Source organism: Vidua macroura, chromosome 4 (genome assembly GCF_024509145.1).
Source record: "Vidua macroura isolate BioBank_ID:100142 chromosome 4, ASM2450914v1, whole genome shotgun sequence".
Taxonomy (NCBI): Eukaryota; Metazoa; Chordata; class Aves; order Passeriformes; family Viduidae; genus Vidua; species Vidua macroura.
The window spans coordinates 73,137,358-73,161,702 of record NC_071574.1 but is presented as its reverse complement, the minus strand read 5'-3'; the positions used below and the strand labels follow the sequence as shown (position 1 = coordinate 73,161,702).

The window sequence follows — 24,345 nt, the reverse complement described above, 5'->3', positions numbered from 1 at the left end:
CTAGCTAACAAAACTCAGAATTACTGTCACTGCACGGAGGGAGTTCGGGGCCGAGCTCACGTGGTCAGAGCTGCCCGCACGACGCAGACGTCACACCTTGTGTCCATGGGAGCTCAGTCTGCACGGCTGCTGCACAGCACCAGCTCTGTAGAGACCAAGGGGAGCGTGGATGTGATTGATCAGGGGATTGGGAGTGCCCAGTGTTGGTTTCCTGCTGATCCCACCCCAGCACTCGTGCGCTGAAGAGGAATTCCACATCCGTGTGCCCAGCGAAGGGCTCGGCCATGCCCCTCCTCCTCCTCCTCCTCCTCCTCCTCCTCCTCCTCCTGCAGACACTGCTGGTGGCATCCTGCCCTTCACTGCGAGACTGGCTGGCCCTGGATCCCACCCCCCGGAATTCCACAGGGGCTTTTGCCTGGGTTTCAAGATCCTGGAAAGCCAAGGTGCCCACAGGTGGAGTGTTGGAGCAGAAATGATGCTGGAGCTGCTCTGTTCCTCTGCACAGCCCTCAGGGGGGTTTGTCCCACCCAGCACCCTCTGACAGAGATGTTGCTAATCTGAGGTGGTTGGCTAAGCCACGCTTTGCTGAGCTGGTGTCTAAGGACAGGATGTGGTTTAAGTTTGGATCAATCCCCAGCTGGGCAGGCAGTTGGACAAGGATCATTGCAGGCCCCTTCCAACTGGAATTCCTCCTCTCCTCTCCTCTCCTCTCCTCTCCTCTCCTCTCCTCTCCTCTCCTCTCCTCTCCTCTCCTCTCCTCTCCTCTCCTCTCCTCTCCTCTCCTCTCCTCTCCTCTCCTCTCCTCTCCTCTCCTCTCCTCTCCTCTCCTCTCCTCTCCTCTCCTCTCCTCTCCTCTCCTCTCCTCTCCTCTCCTCTCCTCTCCTCTCCTCTCCTCTCCTCTCCTCTCCTCTCCTCTCCTCTCCTCTTCTCTCCTCCTTCTTTTTTTTTCTCCTTCTCCCTCCTCTTCCTCTTCTTCCTCTTCATTTTCTCTCCCCCGTTTTTGCCAGCCCCTCCACCCAGCAAAGTCCTTGTGCTGCTGCACACCAGGACCCAAAGCCAGGTCCTGGCAGCTGTGCTGAGCTGGTGGCTGTGACACAGCACCTTCAGAGGGGACAGTGCCCTCCGGGGACATCTGTCTGTCTGTCTGTCCCTTCAAGGGCTCCCCTTTGGGGTGGTGGAAGGGGAGGGCTGAGTCACCCCCACACTGCACCGAGTCCGGCCCTCCCTGGGCCTGGGGCCACGGTTTGGCTTTCTGGTATCTCACAAAATTCAACAAAAATTCAACAAAAATTCACCCAAAATTCAACCCTGAGGGACTCCATCGGGTCCATTTGGAGCGTGGCCACCGGCAGAACATTCCAGAGGCAGGATGTCCCTGCAGGACCCATGTCCCTGCGGGATCACCGCGGCGAGGGCACCGTGGTGCTGCTGGGGTGGCACAGGCTCTTACCCTTCAAATGCCCATTTCTTGTGGGGTTGGGGAGGGTGGGGGGGGGAAAGGGGAAACCAAATCACCACTGACACAGAATGTATTTGATGGATTTGTTGCAATGCCTGGACCTGGGAGGCCTGAGCCCCCCAGGTGTGGAGTCAGACCCACAGGAACGGGAGCCACGCAGTGGGGCGGCTCAGGGCCACTGGTTCTGCCCTGGCCTGGTGTAAATCAGGAGTAATTGCACAGAAGGGATCGATGCTGTGGATTTACACATCAGCAGACGGGACAGGAGGGGCCAACCCTTCGTAGGTGCTGTTCTGAGGCAGCTCCTGGTCCCAAACGCTGCTGGAAACCCAGAGCGGGCCCCGCTCACCCTGGGGCTGTCCTGGATTTACACGGGGCCAGGACAGCTGGACTGGGCCCAGCGGAGCTCCTTTAATGCACTAGATGAGATGAATGTACATTCCAGAGGATGATCCCAGCCCGGCTGGGATCTGCGAGCTGTCCTGGGGACATTTCCATGGCCATCTGTCCTGCTGGCAGCACCCCGGCAGCGGATAAGTGCTGCAGCAGCGAGGGGGGAGCCCGGGGAAGGGGAGAAGGGATGCTGGCAGCCCCCCAGGCCTGGGCGAGCAGCTGTGAGCCTGGAACAGGCTCTTCCATGGGGTCTGGGGGTGCAGGCACCCCTGGCACCACATCCATGGCGGGGTGTGGAGCAGGGAAAGGCTCCTGTGAGGCTGAAATTCCCGTCTCGCTGCCTTCCTCCCGCGGGGTGGGGAGCGGAGGCAGCTCTGGGAGAAGGCTCCAGGCTCGGGTGCCTGCCTGGTGCAGCCTTCCCCCTTCCCCGTGGGTTCTGCTCCGAGCTTCCTCATCCCAGGCTTTTGTTTGGAGCGGGGGGAAGGAGGAAGGGACGGAGGCTGCGCTTTGCCGCGGAGAGGGGGGAGCGGTGATTTGGGTTTGCGGGTGATCGCAGAGCCAAGGTGTGGTGTCTGAGCTGGGCTTACCTGCGAGGAATTCCCAGTGGATGAAAGGAGGCTGGGCTTTGCCGCCATCAAGGAAAAGCAGGGATTGATCTCGTTCTGCCTTGGGGAAGAGCCGGCTCCCCGTTTTCCCCGCGATGGGAGTGGGTGTGGGTGCTTTCCCTGCACACACAGCACCCGCAGGGATCACCCCTCATTCGCAGGGGGTGCCCATCCCGCTAAGGCAGCGATCATCACTAGGGGCTGGATCAGCTCGGAGCAGAAACTCGGGATTTATTAAAGCCAGGCAGCTCCAGGGAATGCAGAGGGCCTGATCCCGCGGGAGGGGCTGGGGACCAGCTTGGGGATGTCAGAGGAGCTGTGCTGCGAGCGTGGCTCGGCTCAAAGGCAGCTGCTCCGTCAAACAAGTGACAATCAAAGGGCCTAAATGAGTCTGGATTTGTCGTCTGCCCGCACAAACCCCGTCAGACTTGTTTGGCTTTGTGTGGCAGCAAAATGGGACTCAGTCAGCTCGGCAGGGTTTGTGCTGAGGAATGAAACATCCCGGGCCTGAGTCAGGCATTCCCCACGGTTACCTCCGCCAGCCTCTGGCGGCTTGGCAGCAGTGGTTGCTCCCAGATTTTGTCCCAGTGTCACTCCAAATGTCGTGGCCCCTGCCCAGAAGCTCCTGGGGGAGCTGGGGAGAGCCACCCGGCCCTGGGCTCAGTTCCCTTCTCCCTCCTCCTCCGGCAGCACGGAATCGTGGAATGGCTTGGCTTGGAAGGGACCTGGAATCTCATCCCATTCCAAAGCACCGCCAGGGGGGTCTCCCACCAGACCAGGGTGCTCCAAGCTCCATCCGCAGTCCCTGCAGGTCTGGGCTGGGGAGGTGGCCCTGGAGACCCCGGCACTTGTCCCCACGTCTCCCAAACGCACGTGCATCCCCCTGGGACAATTGGGACACTGCAGATCCCTCCCTGCTGCCCTTCCCCTCGCTGCCCCCGGCTTGGTGACGGGCAGGACGAGGGGTTTGCATGAGGAGCACGTTGTGGTGGCCCTGTGGACCCCAACCCTTGGGCAACCCAGAGTCCTTGGGCATCCCAACACGGGGACACCAAGGTCACGACGTCCCAACCCAACTGATGTGATTCCAGCATCCCAGCGAGGGCCGGGATTGAGTTTGATCCCAAAGCAGCCCCAGACGTGGCCCTCACGGGTCTCCAAAGGCACTCCCACGGCCAGGCAGCTCAAGGTTGGGCTCCCTCCTGGAGCAGCCCCGGCACGGGATGCTCCTGGTCCCTGCCCTCGTGGTGGGAGCGGTGGAGAGCATGGGAATGTTCCACGTGGGAATGTCCCACATGGGAATGTCCCACGTGGGAATGTCCCACATGGGAACATTCCACATGGGAATATTCCACATGGGAATGTCCCATATGGGAATGTCCCTCATGGGAATGTCCCACATGAGAACATTCCACATGGGAATGTCTCTCATGAGAATGTTCCACATGGGAATGTCCCTCATGAGAATGTTCCACATGGGAATATTCCACATGGGAATGTCCCATATGGGAATGTCCCTCATGGGAATGTCCCATATGGGAATGTCCCTCATGGGAATGTCCCACATGAGAACATTCCACATGGGAATGTCTCTCATGAGAATGTTCCACATGGGAATGTCCCTCATGAGAATGTTCCACATGGGAATATTCCACATGGGAATGTCCCATATGGGAATGTCCCTCATGGGAATGTCCCACATGGGAATATTCCACATGGGAATGTCCCACATGGGAACATTCCACATGGGAATGTCTCTCGTGGGCATGTCCCACATGGGAATATTCCACATGGGAATGTCCCATATGGGAATATTCCACATGGGAATGTCCCATATGGGAATGTCCCTCATAAGAATGTCCCACATGGGAATGTACCATATGGGAATTTCCCACATGGGAATGTCCCACGTGGGAATGTCCCACACAGGAATGTCCCACATGGGAATGTTCCACATGGGAATGTCCCACACTGGAATGTCCCACCTGGGAATGTCCCGCTCAGCCCTTCCAGCGGCGCTGGGGCCGGGACACGGAGCCGGGAGAGCGGTGCCACGTTAGCGCTGGTTCTTAGGACAGCAAACGGTGCCAGGAAGACTCGGCAGCACAGCTAATGATAACATCCTGCACATTCACTTAATCACTAATTAATCTCCTCATGCACAAAACGGGGCCTTGGGTTTGCGGGAACAACCCCGAGGAGCGTTGGCATTCCCGGTTTCCTGTAATTGGGGAAGGCAGGGAACGGGGAGCGCGGAGCCCGCCGCTCACATCGAGCCGTTCACCTCGGCACGGAATAATAACGAGATGATCATCTCCCGGAGTACTTAATTAGAAACGTCGCGCTTAATTGATTTCTTGGCTATGTTAATGAAGGAATAATGAGGACCAGGTTGCAGCAAAAGGTGCCAGCGAGAAGTTTTGAGTGTCTCTCCTGGAGGGTGGCTCTGCTGGCTGCTCCCTGAGCCGGCCCGGGGACAGCCAGGGGACAAGCCCAGGGTGGTGTCACCCATGTCCCAAACCTTCCAGCCCGGGCACGGCTCAGCTCCTTCCCTTTTCTCCTTGTTGCTCCTTTTCCTGCTCCCCACCCTGGGGTGCGCCCAGGTGCTGGCAGGAGGGGCAGGAGGTCGCTGTGGGGTCCCCTGGCCAGTGCTGGACCCTTCCAGCCAGGGACAGGAGACGCTGGCACATCCCTGGCGATGCCACCTGGCCCAGGGATGTGCCGTGCCCTCCTCCTGGAGGGCTGGGCTGGAGATCCAGAGCCTGGCATGGCCTTGGGCGGAGCGCGGGGGCTCCCGGGGCGGGTGGGACACGCCTGGGCAGAGCTCTGGGCACACATGGGCTCCCCCGGGATGCTCTGAGCACATTCCCGGGCTGGCACGTGGAGTCCTGCTGCTGGTGGCTGTCCCCAGCTCCGTGTGTGTCCCCAGGTCCCTTTAGGAAACACCACTTTGGGTTTTTCCCTGGTTTTTACGGCTTATTCCACACCCGGCGTCTCATCCTTGGATCTGAGCACGCCCTGACAGGGAATCCCTCGGGAATGGTGAGGGGACAGCTGCCAGCACCGGCGTCTTCCAGCGGGGTGGGCACCCCGGGGACACCCCTAGGACACCCTGGGACATCCCAGGACACCCCAGGACACCCCAGGACACCCCCGGGACACCCCTGGAGCACCCTGAGACAGCCCCAGGACACCCAGGGACACCCCTGGGACACCCCAGGACACCCCAGGACACCCAGGGACACCCCTGGGACACCCCTGGGGCACCCTGGGACACCCTGAGACAGGCCCAGGACACCCCAGGACACCCCAGGACACCCTGGGACACACCTGGAGCACCCTGAGACACCCCAGGACACCCTGAGACACCCTGAGACACCCCTGGGACACCCCAGGACACCCCAGGACACCCCTGGGACACCCCGAGACACCCCTGGGACACCCCAGGACACCCCAGGACACCCTGAGACAGCCCCAGGACACCCCAGGACACCCCTGGGACACCCTGAGACACCCTGAGACACCCCAGGACACCCTGGGACACACCTGGAGCACCCTGAGACACCCCAGGACACCCTGAGACACCCCGAGACACCCCTGGGACACCCCAGGACACCCCAGGACACCCTGAGACAGCCCCAGGACACCCCTGGGACACCCCAGGACACCCCTGGGACACCCTGAGACAGCCCCAGGACACCCCAGGACACCCCGAGACACCCCTGGGACACCCCTGGAGCACCCTGAGACACCCTGAGACACCCTGAGACAGCCCCAAGACACCCCAGGACACCCCTGGGACACCCCAGGACACCCCGGGACACCCTGAGACAGCCCCAGGACACCCCAGGACGCCCCAGGACACCCCAGGACACCCCAGGACACCCCTGGGACACCCCAGGACACCCCAGGACACCCTGAGACAGCCCCAGGACACCCCAGGACGCCCCAGGACACCCCAGGACACCCCAGGACACTCCGGGACACCCCTGGGACACCCCAGGACACCCCAGGACACCCCTGGGGCACCCTGGGACACCCTGAGACAGGCCCAGGACACCCCAGGACACCCCAGGACACCCTGGGACACACCTGGAGCACCCTGAGACACCCCAGGACACCCTGAGACACCCCGAGACACCCCTGGGACACCCCAGGACACCCCAGGACACCCTGAGACAGCCCCAGGACACCCCAGGACACCCCTGGGACACCCTGGGACACCCCTGGGACACCCCAGGACGCCCCTGGGACACCCCAGGACACCCCGGGACACCCTGAGACACCCCTGGGACACCCCAGGACGCCCCAGGGACACCCCAGGACGCCCCAGGACACCCCAGGACACCCCAGGACACCCCAGGACACTCCGGGACACCCCAGGACACTCCGGGACACCCCTGGGACACCCCGGGACCCCCACGGCTCCGTCTCTTTTTAACCCCTCCGTAGCCACCGCCCGCGGCTCCCCGTGTAACACCCGGACGTGTCGGAATAAAAGAGCTCAAACACCCGCTGTGCTGCCAGCTCCGTGTGGAATTCCAGTGGGAACGTCGGGATGTAAAGGACAAGGTTATTATGGGCTGGTTTTCCAGGGAAGGAGCTGCTGGGGATGGGGATTTTCCTTGGAATGATTTTCCCTGGATGTGGGGAGGGGGCTTTGCCAACAGCAGGGGTTATGAATTTTGTGTGTTTGTATAGAATTATACATAAATAATTACAAAATCTGTACAATGCTAGAATATAAAAAGATGTCTAATTATAGGCATAATATATATAATTATCATCTAGTACATATAATAAAATATATAAGCCAATTGATATATTTTAAAATATGTAATTAGATATTATTATATATACTATAGACCCCATAGAGCACAATCTATATTTTATATATACGTATTACATACAAAATATACGGTGTGCATACTAATAAATATATATAAAATATAAACTATAAAATACAATATACACAATATATATGCATTTGTAGGTGTATGCTTTATTCATGTATATATATGTGTATATATGCTATATTTTATATATGATTTTATATTTTATATATAGTTATTTTATTTATAGATATAATTCATATATATATATAGTTCATATATATCTATTTTATCTCTTTCTCTCTTTATATATATATATATATATATATATATATATATATATATATATATATATATATGTATATATATATATATATATATAAAATTATGATATGTGTTTTCCCCCAAATTCCAGGAAAACCTGGGAAGAACTCCTGGCCTGTCACACCTGTGGGACCCCCATTGACACCCCATGTACCTGTCACACCTGTGGGACCCCCAGGGGACACCCCACATACCTGTCACACCTGTGGGACCCCCAGGGGACACCCCACATGCCTGTCACACCTGTGGGACCCCCATTGACACCCCACATGTCTGTCACACCTGTGGGACCCCCAGGGACACCCCACATACCTGTCACACCTGTGGGACCCCCAGGGACACCCCACATGCCTGTCACACCTGTGGGACCCCCAGGGACACCCCACATACCTGTCACACCTGTGGGACCCCCAGGGATACCCCCAGGGACACCCCACATACCTGTCACACCTGTGGGACCCCCAGGGGACATCCCTGTCCTCACCCACCGCCACGGAGCCACCAAACTGCGCTTGTTCCCTCGCTCCCGGTGCCTCCCAGTGCCTCCCAGTGCCTCCCAGTGCCTCCCGGTCGCCGTCCCACAGGGACACCGCTGTCCCCACCCTGGCCTCCCTCCCCTCAGGTATCCAGGTGAGTTTCCAGCACGTTTTTCTTTTATTTCCACGCAGTAACACTCACTACAGCTGCTACCTACGGGAGGGAACGCACGCACACGGGCACGGGAAGAAAGAATAAATTAAAAGAAATCGTCATAAAAAACCCAAACGATGAAACCAACGGAGAAAACTGGGGGGAGGGGGGGGGTGTGAAATGGTGGGAAATGAGAACAAAAAGGCAAACGAAGAAGGGTTCGGAACATCGAGCTGCTGGTAGGACGTGGTGGTTGGATCTCACGGACTCCAGCGCCGAGGAGGATGCGCGGTCCCGGGGCCGCCCTGGCAGCCTCCTCTCCCTCCTCGGCTCGGCGGGAGCTCCCCGAAAGCCCCTCCGAGGGACGCCCCGGGCGGCGGGGGGGACGGGGACGGGGTCGGGCCCCGCCCGGGCCGCGCCCCGAGGAAAGGCGGCGGCGGCGGCGTGGCCGATGTCCCTACAGTCCGGTGGGTGCCGCCGCCTGTGTCCCCGCTTCCTGCCCCGGGCTCCTCTCCATGGTGGCCGCACCAGGAGCCTGTCCCTGCCTTAGTCGTTGGAGGTGACGTCGATGTCTTCTCCGCTCGACTGCTTGGTGGCGAGGCGCCATCGGTTGATGTGGTGCGAGCCCTTCTTCTTCTGGTCCGAGTCGGGGCCCTCCTCCTCCAGCTTCTGCCGTTTGTATTTCGTCCGCCTGTTCTGGAACCACACTTTCACCTGCGGCACAGGAGACAGCGGCTCGTGGGCTCCCGGCACGGCTGGCCCTGCGCGGGGCGGTGCTGCAGCCGGGCAGGAGGCTCGGGTTTCCCTGGAGAGCGGCCAGACTGTCCCTGTCCCTGTCCCTGTCCCTGTCCCTGTGCCTGTGCCTGTCCCTGTCCCTGTCCCTGTCCCTGTCCCTGTTCCTACCTTTATCCCTGTCCCTGTCTCTATCCCTGTTCCTGAACCTGTCCCTGTCCCTGTCCCTGTCCCTGTTCCTATCCCTATCCCCAATTCTGTTCCTGTCCCTGTCCATGTCCCTGTTCTGGTTCCTATCCCTGTTCCTATCCCTGTCCCTGACCCCATCTTTGTCCCTGTCCTTGACCTCGTCCTTGTCCCTGTCCCTGTTCCTATCCCTATCCCCGATTCTGTTCCTGTCCCTGTCCATGTCCCTGTTCTGGTTCCTATCCCTGTTCCTATCCCTGTCCCTGACCCCGTCCTTGTCCCTGTCCCTGTTCCTATCCCTATCCCTGTTCCTATCCCTGTCCCTGACCCCATCTTTGTCCCTGTCCCTGACCTTGTCCTTGTCCCTGTCCCTGTCCCTGTTCCTACCCTTATCCCTGTCCCTGTCTCTGTCCCTGTTCCTGAACCTGTCCCTGACCCTGTCCCTGTGCCTGTGCCTGTTCTTATCCCTATCCCTGTTCCTGTCCTGTCCCTGTCCCTGTTCCTATCCCTGTCCCTGTTCCTATCCCTGTCCCTCTCCCCATCCCTGATCCTGATCCTGATCCTGTTCCTGTCCCTATCCCTGTCCCTGTTCCTATCCCTATCTCCATCCCCGTCCCTGTCCCTGATCCTGACCCTGTCCCCGTCCCCGTCCCCGTCCCCGTCCCCATCCCTCCAGGAGCGCTCCCACAGCCACCCCGCCCTGCCTCAGTTTCCCACGGCAAGGTGGGACATGGGGGACAGATGTGGTCGCTGCCAGCTCGCGGCCCTGGAGAATCGCAGGGGGGTGAAGGACACTCGGTGACACCTCGGACACGGGACAGCAGCACGGGGGTGACACTCCCTACAGCACCCAGAGCCCGTCAGCCCGAGCCGGGCTGGGCCTGGGTGGGCACCGAACGTGGGAGCAGCCAAAGCCAGCCCTGCTCCAGTGCCACTGGTGCCAGGATGCCACAGGCACAGTGGCCGTGGCTCCAGCGACGCTGGGATGACGCTCGGAGCCATCCCCACACCTCCAGCCAGGACTAGAATTCCAATTTTCCATCAGGAATTGGCCACGCTGAGCTCTCAGGAGACCTTTTCTGCTCTGCTGGTGCCAAGCTCTGCCCCAGGAGCCCCGAGGGGCAGCGGAGTCTCCATCCCCGGGGATCCCACCCTGCCGGGGGCCCCAGGAGTGCCGGTCCAAGCCCACAGTCCTGGATTGCAGCGGATATGGGATGACACGGGCAGGGATTCGGGATGGGGGATGGCACGGGCAGGGATGCGGGATGGGGGATGGCACAGGCAGGGATGCAGGATATGGGATGGCACGGGCAGGGATGTGGGATGGCAAGGGCAGGGATGCGGGATATGGGATGGCACGGGCAGGGATGCGGGATGGGGGATGGCACGGGCAGGGATATGGGATGGCACGGGCAGGGATGCGGGATATGGGATGGCACGGGCAGGGATGCGGGATGGGGGATGGCACGGGCAGAGATATGGGATGGCACGGGCAGGGATGCGGGATATGGGATGGCACGGGCAGGGATGCGGGATGGGGGATGGCACGGGCAGGGATGGGGAATATGGGATGGCACGGGCAGGGATGCAGGATATGGGATGGCACGGGCAGGGATGCAGGGATGGCACGGGCAGGGATGCAGGGATGGCACGGGCAGGGATGTGGGATGGCACGGGTAGGGATGTGGGATATGGGATGGCACGGGCAGTGATGGGGGATGGCACGGGCAGGGATGCAGGATGGCACAGGCAGGGATGTGGGATATGGGATGGCACGGGCAGGGATGCAGGGATGGCATGGGCAGGGATGCAGGGATGTGGGATGGCACGGGCAGTGATGTGGGATATGGGATGGCACGGGCAGGGATGTGGGATGGCACGGGCAGGGATGCAGGGATGGCACAGGCAGGGATGCAGAGATGCAGGATGGGGAATGCCAGTGAGGAGGGATGCTGGTGGCAGCGGTGAGGGATGCAGGATGCTGCAGGAAGCAGAGTGGATGGGGCAAGAGATGTGGGATGCTGCAGGCAGGGTTATAGGATGGGATGCAGGATGGGATGCAGGATGCTGCAGGCAGGGTTATGGGATGGGATGCAGGATGGGATGCAGGATGCTGCAGGCAGGGTTATGGGATGGGATGCAGGATGGGATGCAGGATGCTGCAGGCAGGGTTATAGGATGGGATGCAGGATGGGATGCAGGATGCTGCAGGCAGGGTTATGGGATGTGGGATGCTGCAGGTGGGATGCAGGATGTGGCAGCTGGGGTGGTGAGGGGTGCTGCAGCTGGGATGCTGCAGGGAGCAGTGCCGGGTGCTGCAGGCAGGGATGGGGGGTGAGGGATGGCACTGGGGTGGGATGGGAGATTGCAGTGGGGTGGGATGGGGGATGGCAGTGGGATGGGACACTGCAGGCAGCAGTGCAGGATGTGGATGCCACAGGTGGGATCCAGGATGCCCCAGGCGGGATGAGGATGCCCCCGGCAGGGTGAGGATGCCCCAGGTGGGATGAAGATGCCCCAGGTGGGATGAGGATGCCCCAGGTAGGATGAGGATGCCCCCGGCAGGGTGAGGATGCCCCAGGTGGGATAAGGATGCCCCAGGCAGGGTGAGGATGCCCCTGGCGGGGTGAGGATGCCCCAGGCAGGGTGAGGATGCCCCAGGCAGGATAATGATGCCCCCCGCGGGCTGCGGGCGCTGCCGGGCTCCCAGGCCTGCAGCACCAGGTGCCGCTGCCAGCCCAGCCCAGCCCAGCCCAGCCCAGCCCAGCCCAGCCCAGCCCGGCCCAGCACGGCCCGGCCCGGCCCGGGCTGAGCCTTCTCCCACTGCAGCTGTTCCGGGTCCTGCAGCCGCTGGCCCCGCTCGGCTGACCCCGGGACCATCGGCCCTTTTCCCCCTGTCCTTCAGCACCGGCCACAGGCACCGCCTGCTCCCTGCTCCGGAGCCTCCCCGCTGGGCACAGCCCGGCATTCCCATCCGGGCAGGCATTCCCGTCCGGGCCAGCATTCCTGTTCCAGACCAGCATTCCTGTCTGGGCCAGCATTCCTATTCCAGACCAGCATTCCCATCCCAGACCAGCATTCCCATTCCAGACTAGCATTCCTATTCCAGACCAGCATTCCTGTTCCAGACCAGCATTCCTGTCTGGGCCAGCATTCCCATTCCAGGCCAGCATTCCCATTCTGGACCAGCATTCCCATTCCAGGCCAGCATTCCCATTCCGGACCAGCATTCCCGTTCCAGACCAGCATTCCTGTTCCAGACCAGCATTCCCATTCCTAGATCAGCATTCCCATCCCGGGCTGGCATTCCCACCCCGGGTCAGCATTCCCATTCCAGACCAGCATGCCCGTTCCAGACCAGCATTCCTGTCTGGGCCAGCATTCCCATTCCAGACCAACATTCCCATTCCAGACCAACATTCCCATTCCAGGCTGGCATTACCATTTTGGACCAGCATTCCTATCCTAGGTCAGCATTCCCAGTTCTGGGGCTGGCATTCCCATCCTGGGCTGGCATTCCCACTTTGGGCCGACGTTCCCATCCCAGGTCAACATTCCCGTCCTGGGTCAACATTCCCATTCCGGGCCAGCATTCCCATTCTGGGCCAACGTTCCCATCCCGGGTCCACATTCCCATCCTGGGTCAACATTCCCATTCCGGGCCAGCATTCCCATTCTGGGCCAACGTTCCCATCCCAGGTCCACATTCCCATCCTGGTCCAGCATTCCCATCCTGGGTCAGTATTCCCATTCCTAAATCAGCATTCCCATTCTGGGTCAACATTCCTATTCTGGGTCAGCATTCCCACCCTGGGCCAGCATTCCCATCCCGGATCAGCATTCCCATCCCAGATCAGCATTCCCATTCCGGGCCAGCATTCTCATTCCGAGCCGGCATTCCCAGTTCGGGGCCGGCATTCCCACCCCGGGCCGGCATTCCCGGGATCCACAGCCAGCCCAGCTGCAGCCCCTCACTTTCGGCTGTCCCGGCTCAGGAACGGCTCCTCCTGGCAGCGGGACGTGTCCTGCCCCCATTGCTTTCCCACCTCTGGGGCATTCCCGGAACAATGCCGAGCTGGCGCCTTCCATTCAAGCGCCGCGGAGCACTTTGCAAACTTTAATTAAACCTCTGGGAGCAGGGAAGTTGCCTTATCCCTAAATTGTGGAAGGGGAACCAAGGCATAAAGCAATTAAATCTGCCTGAGCGCGGCTGTGCCGGAGCAGGGCGGGAGAGCAGCGGCTCTGCCCGGCTCGGCTCGGCTCGGCTCGGCTCGGCGCGGCTCCCGCGGCATTCCCGGCTGGGGAACGGGGATGTTCCCAGGCTGGGGGAGCTCCCGTGCCGCATCCCTCGCTCCAAAGGTCGCAGCCGCGGCGGGAAAAGTGTGAGAAGCTCCCCGTGGGCACTGGGGATAAGCTGCCCCCTCACTCCGGGGGGAATTGCTTTAAAGCCCCGAGCCCGGGGTTTTATCCCTTCCCAAATTAACCCTTCTCATGCCGGGTGTTTGTGCATGTCAAGGTCCCAGCCCCGCCGTTCCCGGGGCTGGCTCTGTCCCCCTGGGTCACCTCCTGCCCCGAGCTCTTGCTGCAGGACAGGGATGGTCCCGGGATGGCTCCTGCATCCCTGTCCTGTCCCTAAGCTCAGCTCCCATCCGTGTTTCCTTGCACATTCCCACCTTGCCATGCCCTGAGGGCCACCACGGGCACCGGGACATCCCGCTGTGCCCCGGGAATGCCGATGGCACCCGGGGAATCAGCGCTGGCCCGAAGGTGACATTGCCATCACCACACCGGGGACACTTAAAATCCACAAAGGCTGAGGGCACCGGGGTGGGTCTGGATGGGGACAGAGAGGGACCAGCCCCGGTGACACTGCCTGTGCTGGGTTGTCACCCAAAGTGCCACCACCCCCAGTGCCAGCACTGCACCTCCGCCTGTTCCTGCTGTCCCTGCGGGGACTTTCCTCCTGAAAACACCCCAAAACTTCTCTGGTTTGTTTCTGGGGACAGTTCCCAAGGCAGGGGACAACTGCCAGCCTTGGGCTTCTCACGGGGCCACTCTGCGGCTCTATCTGGGCATCTTTCTCCTCCTGTGATTCCCAGGCATTCGCTCTGTTAATTATTAATAATTAATTACAGCCAGCACCGAGCCCCTGGCCAGGGCTGCTCTGTCCCTGCAGGGACAGCTCCAGGAGAGGACATTGGGATATCCAGGGACTCCATAATCACCCCAAGACCAGGAGGGGACGCCAGGACACCTGGAGACTCCATAACCACCCCAAACCACACTCTGCAGGGGCCAGGGAGAAGCCTCTGCTTTGGGAATGAAGATCTGAGACCCCAAGTGGGGTTTGCCCCATGAGCTGCCGGGGTTGGAGAGGCTCTGCTGGGAATTCTGGGCTCCATCATGCCAGAGGAATCCAGGAAAGCGCCTTCCCAGCCCAGGCTGCTCCCATGGGAGGGAAAGTGACCTGGTGCCACCAGCGCTGGGCATGGCCAAGCCATGCCCAACCCAACAGGACACAGCACGGTGCCCCCAGCTCGTCCCAGTCCCAGCACACATCTCCGATCCCAGCCCGGCACAAAATCCTGGAGTACCACAGTGCCCGGGATCCCTGCTGATCCCAGTGACACCTCAGTGCCTGGGATCCCTGCTGATCCCAGTGACACCTCAGTGCCCGGGATCCCTGCTGATCCCAGAGCATGTCAGGGCCCGGGATCCCTGCTGATCCTGGTGACACCACAGTGCCCGGATCCCTGCTGATCCCAGAGCACCCACAGTGCCCGGATCCCTGCTGATCCCAGAGCACCCACAGTGCCCGGGATCCCTGCTGATCCTGGTGACACCTCAGTGCCCGGGATCCCTGCTGATCCCAGTGACACCTCAGTGCCCGGATCCCTGCTGATCCCAGAGCACCCACAGTGCCCAGATCCCTGCTGATCCCAGAGCACCCACAGTGCCCGGATCCCTGCTGATCCCAGTGACACCCACAGTGCCCAGGATCCCTGCTGATCCTGGTGACACCACAGTGCCCGGGATCCCTGCTGATCCCAGTGACACCACAGTGCCCGGATCCCTGCTGATCCCAGAGCATGTCAGGGCCTGGGATCCCTGCTGATCCCAGAGCACCCAGTGTCTGGGATCCCTGCTGATCCCAGAGCATGTCAGGGCCAGGGATCCCTGCTGATCCCAGAGCACCCACAGTACCCGGGATCCCTGCTGATCCCGGTGCCACCACAGTGCCCGGGATCCCAGCTGATCCCAGAGCACCCACAGTGCCCGGGATCACTGCTGATCCCAGAGCATGTCAGGGCCTGGGATCCCTGCTGATCCCAGAACACCCACAGTGCCCGGGATCCCTGCTGATCCCAGAGCCACCACCCTGCCCAGAACCCCCCACACACCCAGCTCGATGCCACCTGGGTCACACCCCCTTGTCCCCATCACACACAAACCCCCCGATGGCTCCCCTTGCTCAGACCATCCCACATTCCCTTCGGAGCCCTCCCTGCGCTTTCCCCACCCTGATCCCACTTTTGGAACACCTGGATTTCCCTCAGGGCCCTGAGCTGCGTTTTGTTCCCCCAGTCCCTTTGATTTTGCTGTTCCGGGCCTGTTGTTCCAATCTTACCCCGAATTAACGCGGCTCCTCGGTAGGAGAGCGGCTGGGAAGGGGTTAAACAGCTGCACCATCCCCACCCCATATCCCAAGGCATTTCCTGATGCTGGGCAGGACCTGAACCCTTCTCACCTTCCCTGGGCTGCTCCAGGTGCTGCTCCCTGGCTGGGGGACCCGGAGCTGGCACAGCCCGGAGGGCAAAACTCCCTTTTCCAGGGGGAAAAGCAGCTGGGAAATAGGGCCAGGCACAGCCAGGAGCTGCAACCCGGCTGGGAATTGTTAAATCCATGAAAAAATGGTAAAACTCCCCAAACTGTGGGTTCGAGTGTGGGGCCCCAGGTGAAAACACACCTGTGTCACACCAGGATGGGTGCCATGGATAAAGCGGGCTGGTTTTCCATGGAAATTTGATTCCATGCAGGATTTATCACCGAATATTTAATTAAAAATAATAATAATAGTAATCATACCCTGGGTTTGGCACAGCCACCGGCCCCTGGCTGTCCCACTCCTCCAATCCCAGTACCTGGGTGTCTCCCATCCCTCGGCACACTGGGATTATTTCCCTCCAGGTAATTAAAACAGATTTTTCTTTTTAAAATGATTTTTTCCAAAGCCACAGAACAGAAAGGAAAAACGTTTCCCTGCTGCCTGAAGCCCCCGCAGCCGGGTGCCGTTCCCGGATGGATCCGTGGGGCCGCGGGAAGGACGGAGCCTTTCCCGGCCCCGCCGCTGCCTCCCGCGGTCCCTGCCAGCAGCAGCAGCTTCCCAAAATCATGGAAACACCACGCCACCAAATAGGCTGCAGCACAGAAGAAATGGAAATTTAAAATATCTACGTGGCCTCTTTGCACTCTGAAATCTCCCCGGGATTTGGGTTGGATGCCGCCGCTGCTGCGTTTCCCCAATAAATGGCATTATTGCTTTTAGGCTCCAGGCAATGCTGGAAAAGGCCAGGGAATGGCTGAGCTCCCCCTGGGGCATCCCACAGCTGCCCTTTCCACCCCGACAAGTTCCTGGCTGTTCTTTGACCTTTGGGTTTTGTCCTTTTTTTTCCCTTTTTTCTCCACTCCAGCCCGGAGAGGTGACGGCAGCAGCGGGAAGGGACCCGAGCCGGTGTCGGCGCTGAGCCCCGCGAGCCGCGGGCTGCGGGTCGGGACAGCATCACCCTCGGGATTCAAACACCCTGGGGATTTGGGGGGCTCAGTCCCTGCTTCCCAACATCCACAGCTGCTCCTTCCCGCTGTCCCCGTGCCGGTGACATTTTCCTCCCGGGAACTTCCCGCTCCCAGGGACGCGTCCGGAGGTTTTGTTTGGCAGAGCCTGGGCAAGGATGAGCCAGGCGGGTACTGGGAACACCCACGGCTCCAGCTTTATTTCCCAACTGAATTTAAGCTTAAAAATTCAATTAATTCAGCACATAGGCCCAAGCACCTCACCAGAATTTGAGGAAAACTTTCTCCCTCCCCTCAGCTGCTGAATATCCCGGGAAATAAAACTCCTTCTTCTGGAGCATTTGGGAACAGCCGCTCACCGGGACACCGGGCTCGGACATGCAGAGATGCTCAGCCCAAACTCCCGCATTTTTCCCCAGCTCTGTACAGTTTTCCTTTCATCCTTGTGCTTCTCCTGGGTCTCCTTACATCTAAATTCCTGTGAATTCTGATCCCAGAAAGTCTCATCCAAAACCAGCGCCCTTCAGCAGCACCATCTCCACACCCATCCTGAATTCCGGGTGTTGGTGCACAGACCCGGAGCTGCCCGGCTCAGCCACGGTTCTCCAGCTTTCCAGGGAAGCCTTCAGGCTGCTGCTCCTTTCCTAACAGGATTTTCCAACCCATAAATTGCTCCCAGGGAAAACACCCCAAGCCAGCGAGAAACAACAGCGGAAAAGCGCTCCGGAGAGCGGGACAACGCCAGAGCCGCATCCCCAGCCCCACACCTGCCACAGCTCCTGGAACAGCCTAAAGCTGCCACAAAAAACCCCAAACCCACCCCGAGGAGCTGCTGAACACCCGCGGGCTCTGGGGGTCCTGGGCAACGCCAGTGGGGTTTCACACAGGAGCGCTGTGCGGGTCTGGTGCCGCTGCCGGGCCGCTCCCAGGGCCGGGACAGGGTGGGACACGGAGGGACACGGAGGGACACGGAGGGACAGGGAGGGACAGGGAGGGACAGGGAGGGACAGCCAGGTGGCAGTACCTGCGTCTCGGAGAGGCTGAGGCTGCTGGCCAGCTGCTTGCGCTCGGCGCCCACCACGTAGTGGTTCTTCTCGAAGGCCCTCTCCAGGCGCAGCAGCTGCGACGGGGAAAAGGCCGTGCGGATGCGCTTGGGCTTGCGGGCGAAGGGGCCGTGCAGCAGGAGGCTCTCCTGGGACACCTCGCTCCCTGCGGGCACACACAGAGCTCAGCGCGGCCCCAGAGCCCCGGGCCGCCCTCGGCAGGGCGGTGCTGGGGTGACTTCCCGGGCCTGAGACACGGGAAGGGCACAAAAGGGGAATTGCGGGGTTTGGGGAGAATTCCCCACCCCAAAATCGCGGCGTTTGTGCCACGGATCCTCTTGGATCCTCTCAGCCCCACGGTGGGGTTGGACACGGCGCCAAAGGGAGGGGAGGGAGAGAGAAAGAAAGAATGAGAGGGAGAAGGGATGGATGGAGAGAGCAGCAGGAAGAGGAAAGAGAGGGAGAGAAGGTGGGAGGCAGAGAAAAAACTGAGACAGAGAGAAAAATAAATTATAAAATAGGAGGAAGACTGAGAAAGTGACAGGAAAAAAAATAGAGAAGGAAAACTGAGAAAGAAAAAAGTGGAGGGAAGAAAGAAAGAGGGAAGGGGACAAGGAAAGAGAGGAGTAAAGTGGGAAAGCAATTTTTAAAAGAAGGAAAAAAAGAGAAAGAATAAAAGAAGAAAAAGAAAGTGAAAGGAGATGGAAAGAAAGAGACAAGAAGTGGGAAAGCAAAAAAAAAAAAAAAAAAAAAGAAGGAAAGAAGGAAAGAAGCAAAGAAAAACGAACGAGAGCAGGAAAGCTGTGCAGCAAGCGAGCGAAACAAGGTAGAAAGAAACGAAAGCAAGGGAAGAAACAGAAAATTGAATGCGGAGAGAGAAGGCACGACAGAAGGACGGCTCGGGAGAGCGGCGGGCCGGGCTCGGGGGCTGCGGGGGACCCGGAGCCCCGCGCGGCCCCGGCCGGAGCCGCTCCCGGGGCCGAGGGGGCCGGGTCGGGGCCCCCGGGCGCCGCCGGCAGCGGCCGCAATCCCCGGCGGAGCCCCGGGGACAAACGAGGGGTTGGTGCCGAGCAGATAAAACTAATCCGGGCTGCGGGACCCCCCGGCACCGCGGCGGGACAGAGGGGACGGCGGTGGAGGAGAAACGGAGAGGCAAAAAAAGAGAAAATATAAAAACCGAGATTAAAAAAAAAAAAAAAAAAAGATAAAAAAGGAAAGGAAAGGACGCGGCTAAAGAAGAAGGAAAAGAAAGAGGATAGGAAGGAACGGAGAGAAAGAAAATAAAGATACAAGAAATAGAGACAGAATCAGAAAATTAAGAGAAAGACACAAGGAACGGAAGAAAAAAAGAACGGAAGAACGAAAGAAGCAAAATAAGAAAGTGAGGAAAAGAAAGAGAAGGAAAGAAAGAGAAGAAAGAAATAAAGAGAAGAAAAGGAACCGAGAGAAAATCTACGGAACCAAACAACATCTCTCTGCGCAGCCGAGATCCGCCGCGCCGAAATCCTTCCCTTCGTTCCCGGGAAGGAGAAAACCAAATTCCCGGCTCGGCTGCGCACGGAGGCGGCGGCGCCGGTCCCGTCCCCCGGAGCTCCGCGATGCTCGGCCGGGACTCTGCGGGGCCGCCGCCGCTCTCCGCGGCTCTGCCCGGCCACGGCCACGGCCCCGGGGCTGCGGGAGCGCTCCGGCCGCGGCTGTGCAAAGGCACCGGCACCGGGCGTGCGGAGGCACCGGGCGTGCGGAGGCACCGGCTCTTCGGAGGCACCGGCTCTTCGGAGGCACCGGCCCCGGTGTGGAGCGCCCGGGGCCCCGGCCGTGCGTGCGGACACGGCAGCAACAGGTCCTGCCCGGCAGCCGGGCCCCCCCGAGCCCCGGCGAGGAGCCCCGCGGCTCCGCAGCCCCCGGGGCCGCCGCCAGCCCTCGGCCCGCGCCCCCCGCGGCCCCCGCTCACCTTGGAAGCGGTGGCCGAAGAAGCGGTTCCGCAGCACCCAGGGGTAAAAGTTGAGCGGGTCGCGGTGCTGCGGCCCGAAGAAGGGGTGCGGGTGCGGCAGGGCCGAGCCCCCCAGCTGGGGGGGCCCGACGGGCAGCGCCGGGTGCCCCACGGCCTCGGGGAAGACGAGCTCGGCGCTGCCGTACAGGGCCCGGCCGGCGGCTCCCTGGAAGCCGGGGGCGAAGGCGGCGGCGTCGGCGGCGGCGGCGGGGCCGGGGTAGGCGAGGGCGGCGGGGCGCGGGGGGTCCTCGGGGCCCAGGGGGGTGTCCTTGCCCACCAGGGACTCGATGGTGAAGCAGCGCTTCGCAGACGGCTGGAACATGGTGTGAGCCGGGAGCGGGGAGGGGGGGGGGCCGGAGCGGGGCCGGTCCTGCGGGTGCGCGCGTGTGTGCGGTGTGTGTGTGTGTGCGTGTGCAAGAAACCTCCCCCTGGGCACGGCACACACACGCGGACCCGCGCCCCGCACCCCTCCCTCCCTCCGCCCCCGCCCCACCGCCCACCCGCGGGCGCCCACGCAGCCCCGAGCCCCCGGCGGCCGCTCCGCAGGCGGGCGGGACCTGCGCGGCGGCCAGGGGCGGCCTCACCTGAGCCCCGGGCCCGGCGGGGAGGCCGGCGGAGGCAGGGCCGGGATGGGAGGGCAGGGAACGCGGGGATGGGATGGGATTGGGAGAGCAGGGCCGGGATGGGGAGGGCAGGGAACGCGGGGATGGGATGGGATTGGGAGAGCAGGGCCGGGATGGGAGAGCAGGGAATGCGGGGATGGGATGGGATTGGGAGAGCAGGGAATGCAGGGATGGGATGGGAGAGCAGGGAATGCAGGGATGGGATGGGATGGGAGAGCAGGGCCGGGATGGGGAGGGCAGGGAATGCAGGGGTGGGATGGGATTGGGAGAGCAGGGAATTCAGGGATGGGATGGGAGAGCAGGGAATTCAGGGATGGGATGGGAGAGCAGGGAATGAAGGGATGGGATGGGAGAGCAGGGCCGGGATGGGGAGGACAGGGGCAGGCAGGGATGGGATGGGTGATCAGGGAATGCAGGAATAGGATGGGAGAACAGGGCCGGGATAGGGAGGGCAGGGAAGGTAAGGATGGGATGGGAGAGCAGGGAATGTAGGGATGGGATGGGATGGGATGGGATGGGATGGGATGGGATGGGATGGGAGAACAGGGGCAGGCAGGGATGGGATGGGAGATCAGGGCCGGGATGGAGAGGGCAGGGAAGGTAAGGATGGGATGGGATGGGATGGGAGATCAGGGAATGTAGGAATGGGATGAGAGAGCAGGGCCGGGATGGGGAAGCCAGCGGAGGCAGAGCCGGGATGGAAGAGCAGGGGAAAGTAGGGATGGGATGGGAGAGCAGATCAAGGTAGGGATGGGTCGGGACAGGATGGGGAGGGCAGGGGAAGGCAGGGACGGGCAGTGGGAGGAAGAGGAGGCAAGAGGAGGCACAGGGGGGTAAGGACGGGCAGGGGAGGCAAAAGGAAGCAAGAGGAGGCCGCAGGAGGACAAGGGCAGCCAGGAAGAGCCAGAGGAGGCCGGGGGAGGTAGGACAGGCAGGGGAGGACAAGGAGAGGCAGGGGAGGACAGGGGGAGATGGGGCAGGAAGGAGAGGCAGGGGCAGGCAGGGGAGGAAGGGGAGGCAGAGGAGGCAAAAGGACGCAGAGAGCGCCCGAAAAACTGGACTGGAGCCGTTCCCGCAGGCGCGCCGCGAAGTTGCGGCAGAGGGGCTCCGGCTGCAGGGGGGGTTTCCTTCTGTCTTAAAAAAAAAAATTTTAAAAATCTTTTAAAATTCCTCTTTTTTTCTTCTTATTTTGTTTGGGGTTTTTTCATTTCTTTTTTTTTTTTTTTTTCTTTTCTTTTTTTCTTTTTTTTTTTTCCTTTTTAAATAAATAAAGCAGCCCTGCCCGCAGCGGCGGAGCGGAACTCCGGCCCGCGGGGGGAGGAGAGGTGAAGCCTCCCCCACCGCTCCCGCCCCCCGCGCAAGCTCCGCTCCCCTCCGCGTGTCCCCTTCCAAAGGCAGGACCTTCCCCCGGCCGAAACCTCTTCCCACCGCTCCGATCGTGCGCCGGGAATGAAAAAAGAAAAAAAAAAAAGAAAAAAAAAACTAAAAAAAAAGGGTAAAGCTCCCAAGAAGTGGCGATTTTGGCCGGTTCGCCCCGGCGCGGGGGGATGCGCGGGCGCGCAGCCCCTGCGCGGGCCGGTCCCGAGTTCACTCCGCAGTTTGGCTCTGCTCGGAGTTTTGTCGGCTCGCGGAGGCGGGGGCCAGCCCTCCCCTCCCGCACAAAGGGGGTTGAAAGTCTATTTTCCACTTGGCTGGATCGAAATACTCCGCGCGGGATCCTTCCCCCCGCGGAGAGGAGAGCGCTGCTGCGCGCCCGCGGGCTCTGCGCGGACACGCTCCCGCAAGAGGCTGCGGGAAGAAGGATGGGGGCAGGAAAGGCAAAATTACACGAAATCCCAAAGAAGTGAAAGCCTAAAATTGGAGCGAGAGCGTCGGCAAAGCTTTTATTTTATTTTTATTTTCATTTCCGCAAGAGAGAGAGAGAGGAAAAAAATAATCGACATTCAAAATATTTTATAAATAGATTTGAAAATATATATTTCCATTTATTTTTTAATAGGAAAAGTGGAAATAAAGAAGAGGAGTTGGGTGAGAGAGCTGGCGGAGAGGGCAGCGGGAGCGGAGCGGGGAACACCCGCGGAGGGACGGCGATGGGAAGGGAAGGGACGGGGAAGAAGGGGAAGGAACAGAGATGGGGACGAAGGGAAAGGGATGGGATCGGGGAGGGGAAGGAGAAGGGGACACGGGGACAGCTCGGCTCAGTGGCAGAAACTGTGCCCGGCTCCGGACCGTTGGTGGAATTTCTTTTAAATCAATTTAATCCAATTGCATTCCATTTAATTTCTTTTTTCTCTCTGTTTTTGTGGTTTTGTTGCTTTTTTTTGTTTTTTTTTTTTTTTCCTCGACCTTTTCTCTGCCCCCGGGGCCGGCGGGGGAGACGCGGCCCCTCCGGCCCTGCCCCGCGGCAGCCGCGGGTGCGGAGCGGGCGCTGCGGGATCCGCGGCCCCGGAGCGCGGCGCGGGGCCGGGATTTCGTTTCGTGCGGATCTCCCTCGTTTCAGCATCTCCTGAGGGAGAAAAACGGGGAAGGCGGCCGGGCTGCGGCTGCTCCCCGTGGCATCCCCGCCGCCGGCAGCTCCCCTCGGCGCCCCGGCTCCCGCGGAACATTTTCGGGGAGGGAGCGGCTTCGGTTTGGGGGTGAATCGCCCTCTCGGGAATTTACAAATCTTTCACCTGATTTTGTTTTTTTTCCTCCAACGCGTTTTCACTCCCGGCTCAGTGTCCAGGCGAGGCTGCTCGGATGCTCCGAAGGGAACCGGGGAGCTGCCACGCTGAAACCGACCGAGAACCCCAAATTTATCTTTAAATTTCTTTTCCCCCGCTGCTCCCAGGCCTGCTCCCAGCTCCAGGATAGCTCAAGCAGGATTTTTATCCCTTCGGGAATAAGCCCGGACCCGCAGAGCGGGGGTCTTGCTCGGGCTGGAGGTGCCCCCGGTTTATCGAGAGGAAAACTTTATCCGCGGAATGCCCAGAGAGGGGAGCCGGGATGGATTCCGGCCGGATTCCGGCCGGGAGCGGCTCGGGGAAGGGGGAAAAGCCATTTTGCTTTTTAACGAAAGAGCCGCCGGCCGTGCGAGCGCAGCCGAGGGCCCGCAGGGACCGGGCAGGGGCGGCTGCACCGGGCTCGGGGGTGCCGGGGTGGGGGGGACAGGGGGGTCTGGAAAACCCAACCGGGGCGTCCTGCAAGGAGCACACGAAAGGGGAGGCAAAGAGAGGGAAAGAGGGACAGGACGGGCAGCGAAAACCAGCCGCAGGCTGGGGGTAGAGGGTCACTTGTGGGGTGGCAGGGGCGGCAGAGGGACAGCGGGGCCACCCCTGTGTCCGTGTCCATCGCAGCCCCGGAGCCAGAGCCCGCCCGTGCCCGTCCCCGGAGCGGGGCGGTGCCCGGGCCGGCCCGGCAGGTGCGCTCCCCTCGTTAATCGGTAACGCCGCGGCCCCGGCATCAAAGGGCACCGCGGGGGAAAAGCGGCCCCGGGCCCGGAGCGTGGCCGCGGGCACGGCTCGGCCGCCACGTTAAAAGTTGACCAGACTTCAAAGCGCTGCTTCATTTCCTCCTCCGCTCTCCCGGCTGCTCTTTCTTCCCGTGGGCGCAGCTCCGGCCCGGCCCGGTTCCTTCTCATCGGCCATCCAGGCAGCCCCGAGGGGACAGCGGGAAACGCGGCCGGTTTAGGGCTGGGAGGTCAACGAGGTCCTTTTCCTGCTTCCTCGGCTTTTCCTTTAATTTATTTTTGACATTTT

At 60.6% G+C, this 24,345-nt stretch overlaps 1 protein-coding gene across 1 annotated transcript; it reads right to left on the bottom strand.

Annotated features, from left to right (window-relative positions):
- Positions 1 to 8,254: 8,254 nt before the first annotated feature.
- Positions 8,255 to 20,328, bottom strand: LOC128806385 (homeobox protein EMX1-like). Its single transcript, XM_053975902.1, has 3 exons — positions 19,947 to 20,328; positions 17,977 to 18,161; positions 8,255 to 8,957 (listed from the first exon to the last, which is right to left on the bottom strand). Exons 1-3 carry the CDS (start codon positions 20,305 to 20,307, stop codon positions 8,790 to 8,792), a joined length of 714 nt encoding a protein of 237 aa, XP_053831877.1. The 5' UTR covers positions 20,308 to 20,328; the 3' UTR covers positions 8,255 to 8,789.
- Between the last annotated feature and the right edge of the window lie 4,017 nt (positions 20,329 to 24,345).

Excerpts from the sequence above, each read along its gene's own strand:
- LOC128806385 (XM_053975902.1), bottom strand. The coding sequence starts at position 20,307 with ATGTTCCAGCCGTCTGCGAAGCGCTGCTTCACCATCGAGTCCCTGGTG. Across the intron at positions 18,162-19,946 it reads CTTCGGCCACCGCTTCCAAG|GGAGCGAGGTGTCCCAGGAG; the intron begins GTGAGCGGGGGC and ends GTGTGCCCGCAG. Across the intron at positions 8,958-17,976 it reads TCAGCCTCTCCGAGACGCAG|GTGAAAGTGTGGTTCCAGAA; the intron begins GTACTGCCACCT and ends CCTGTGCCGCAG.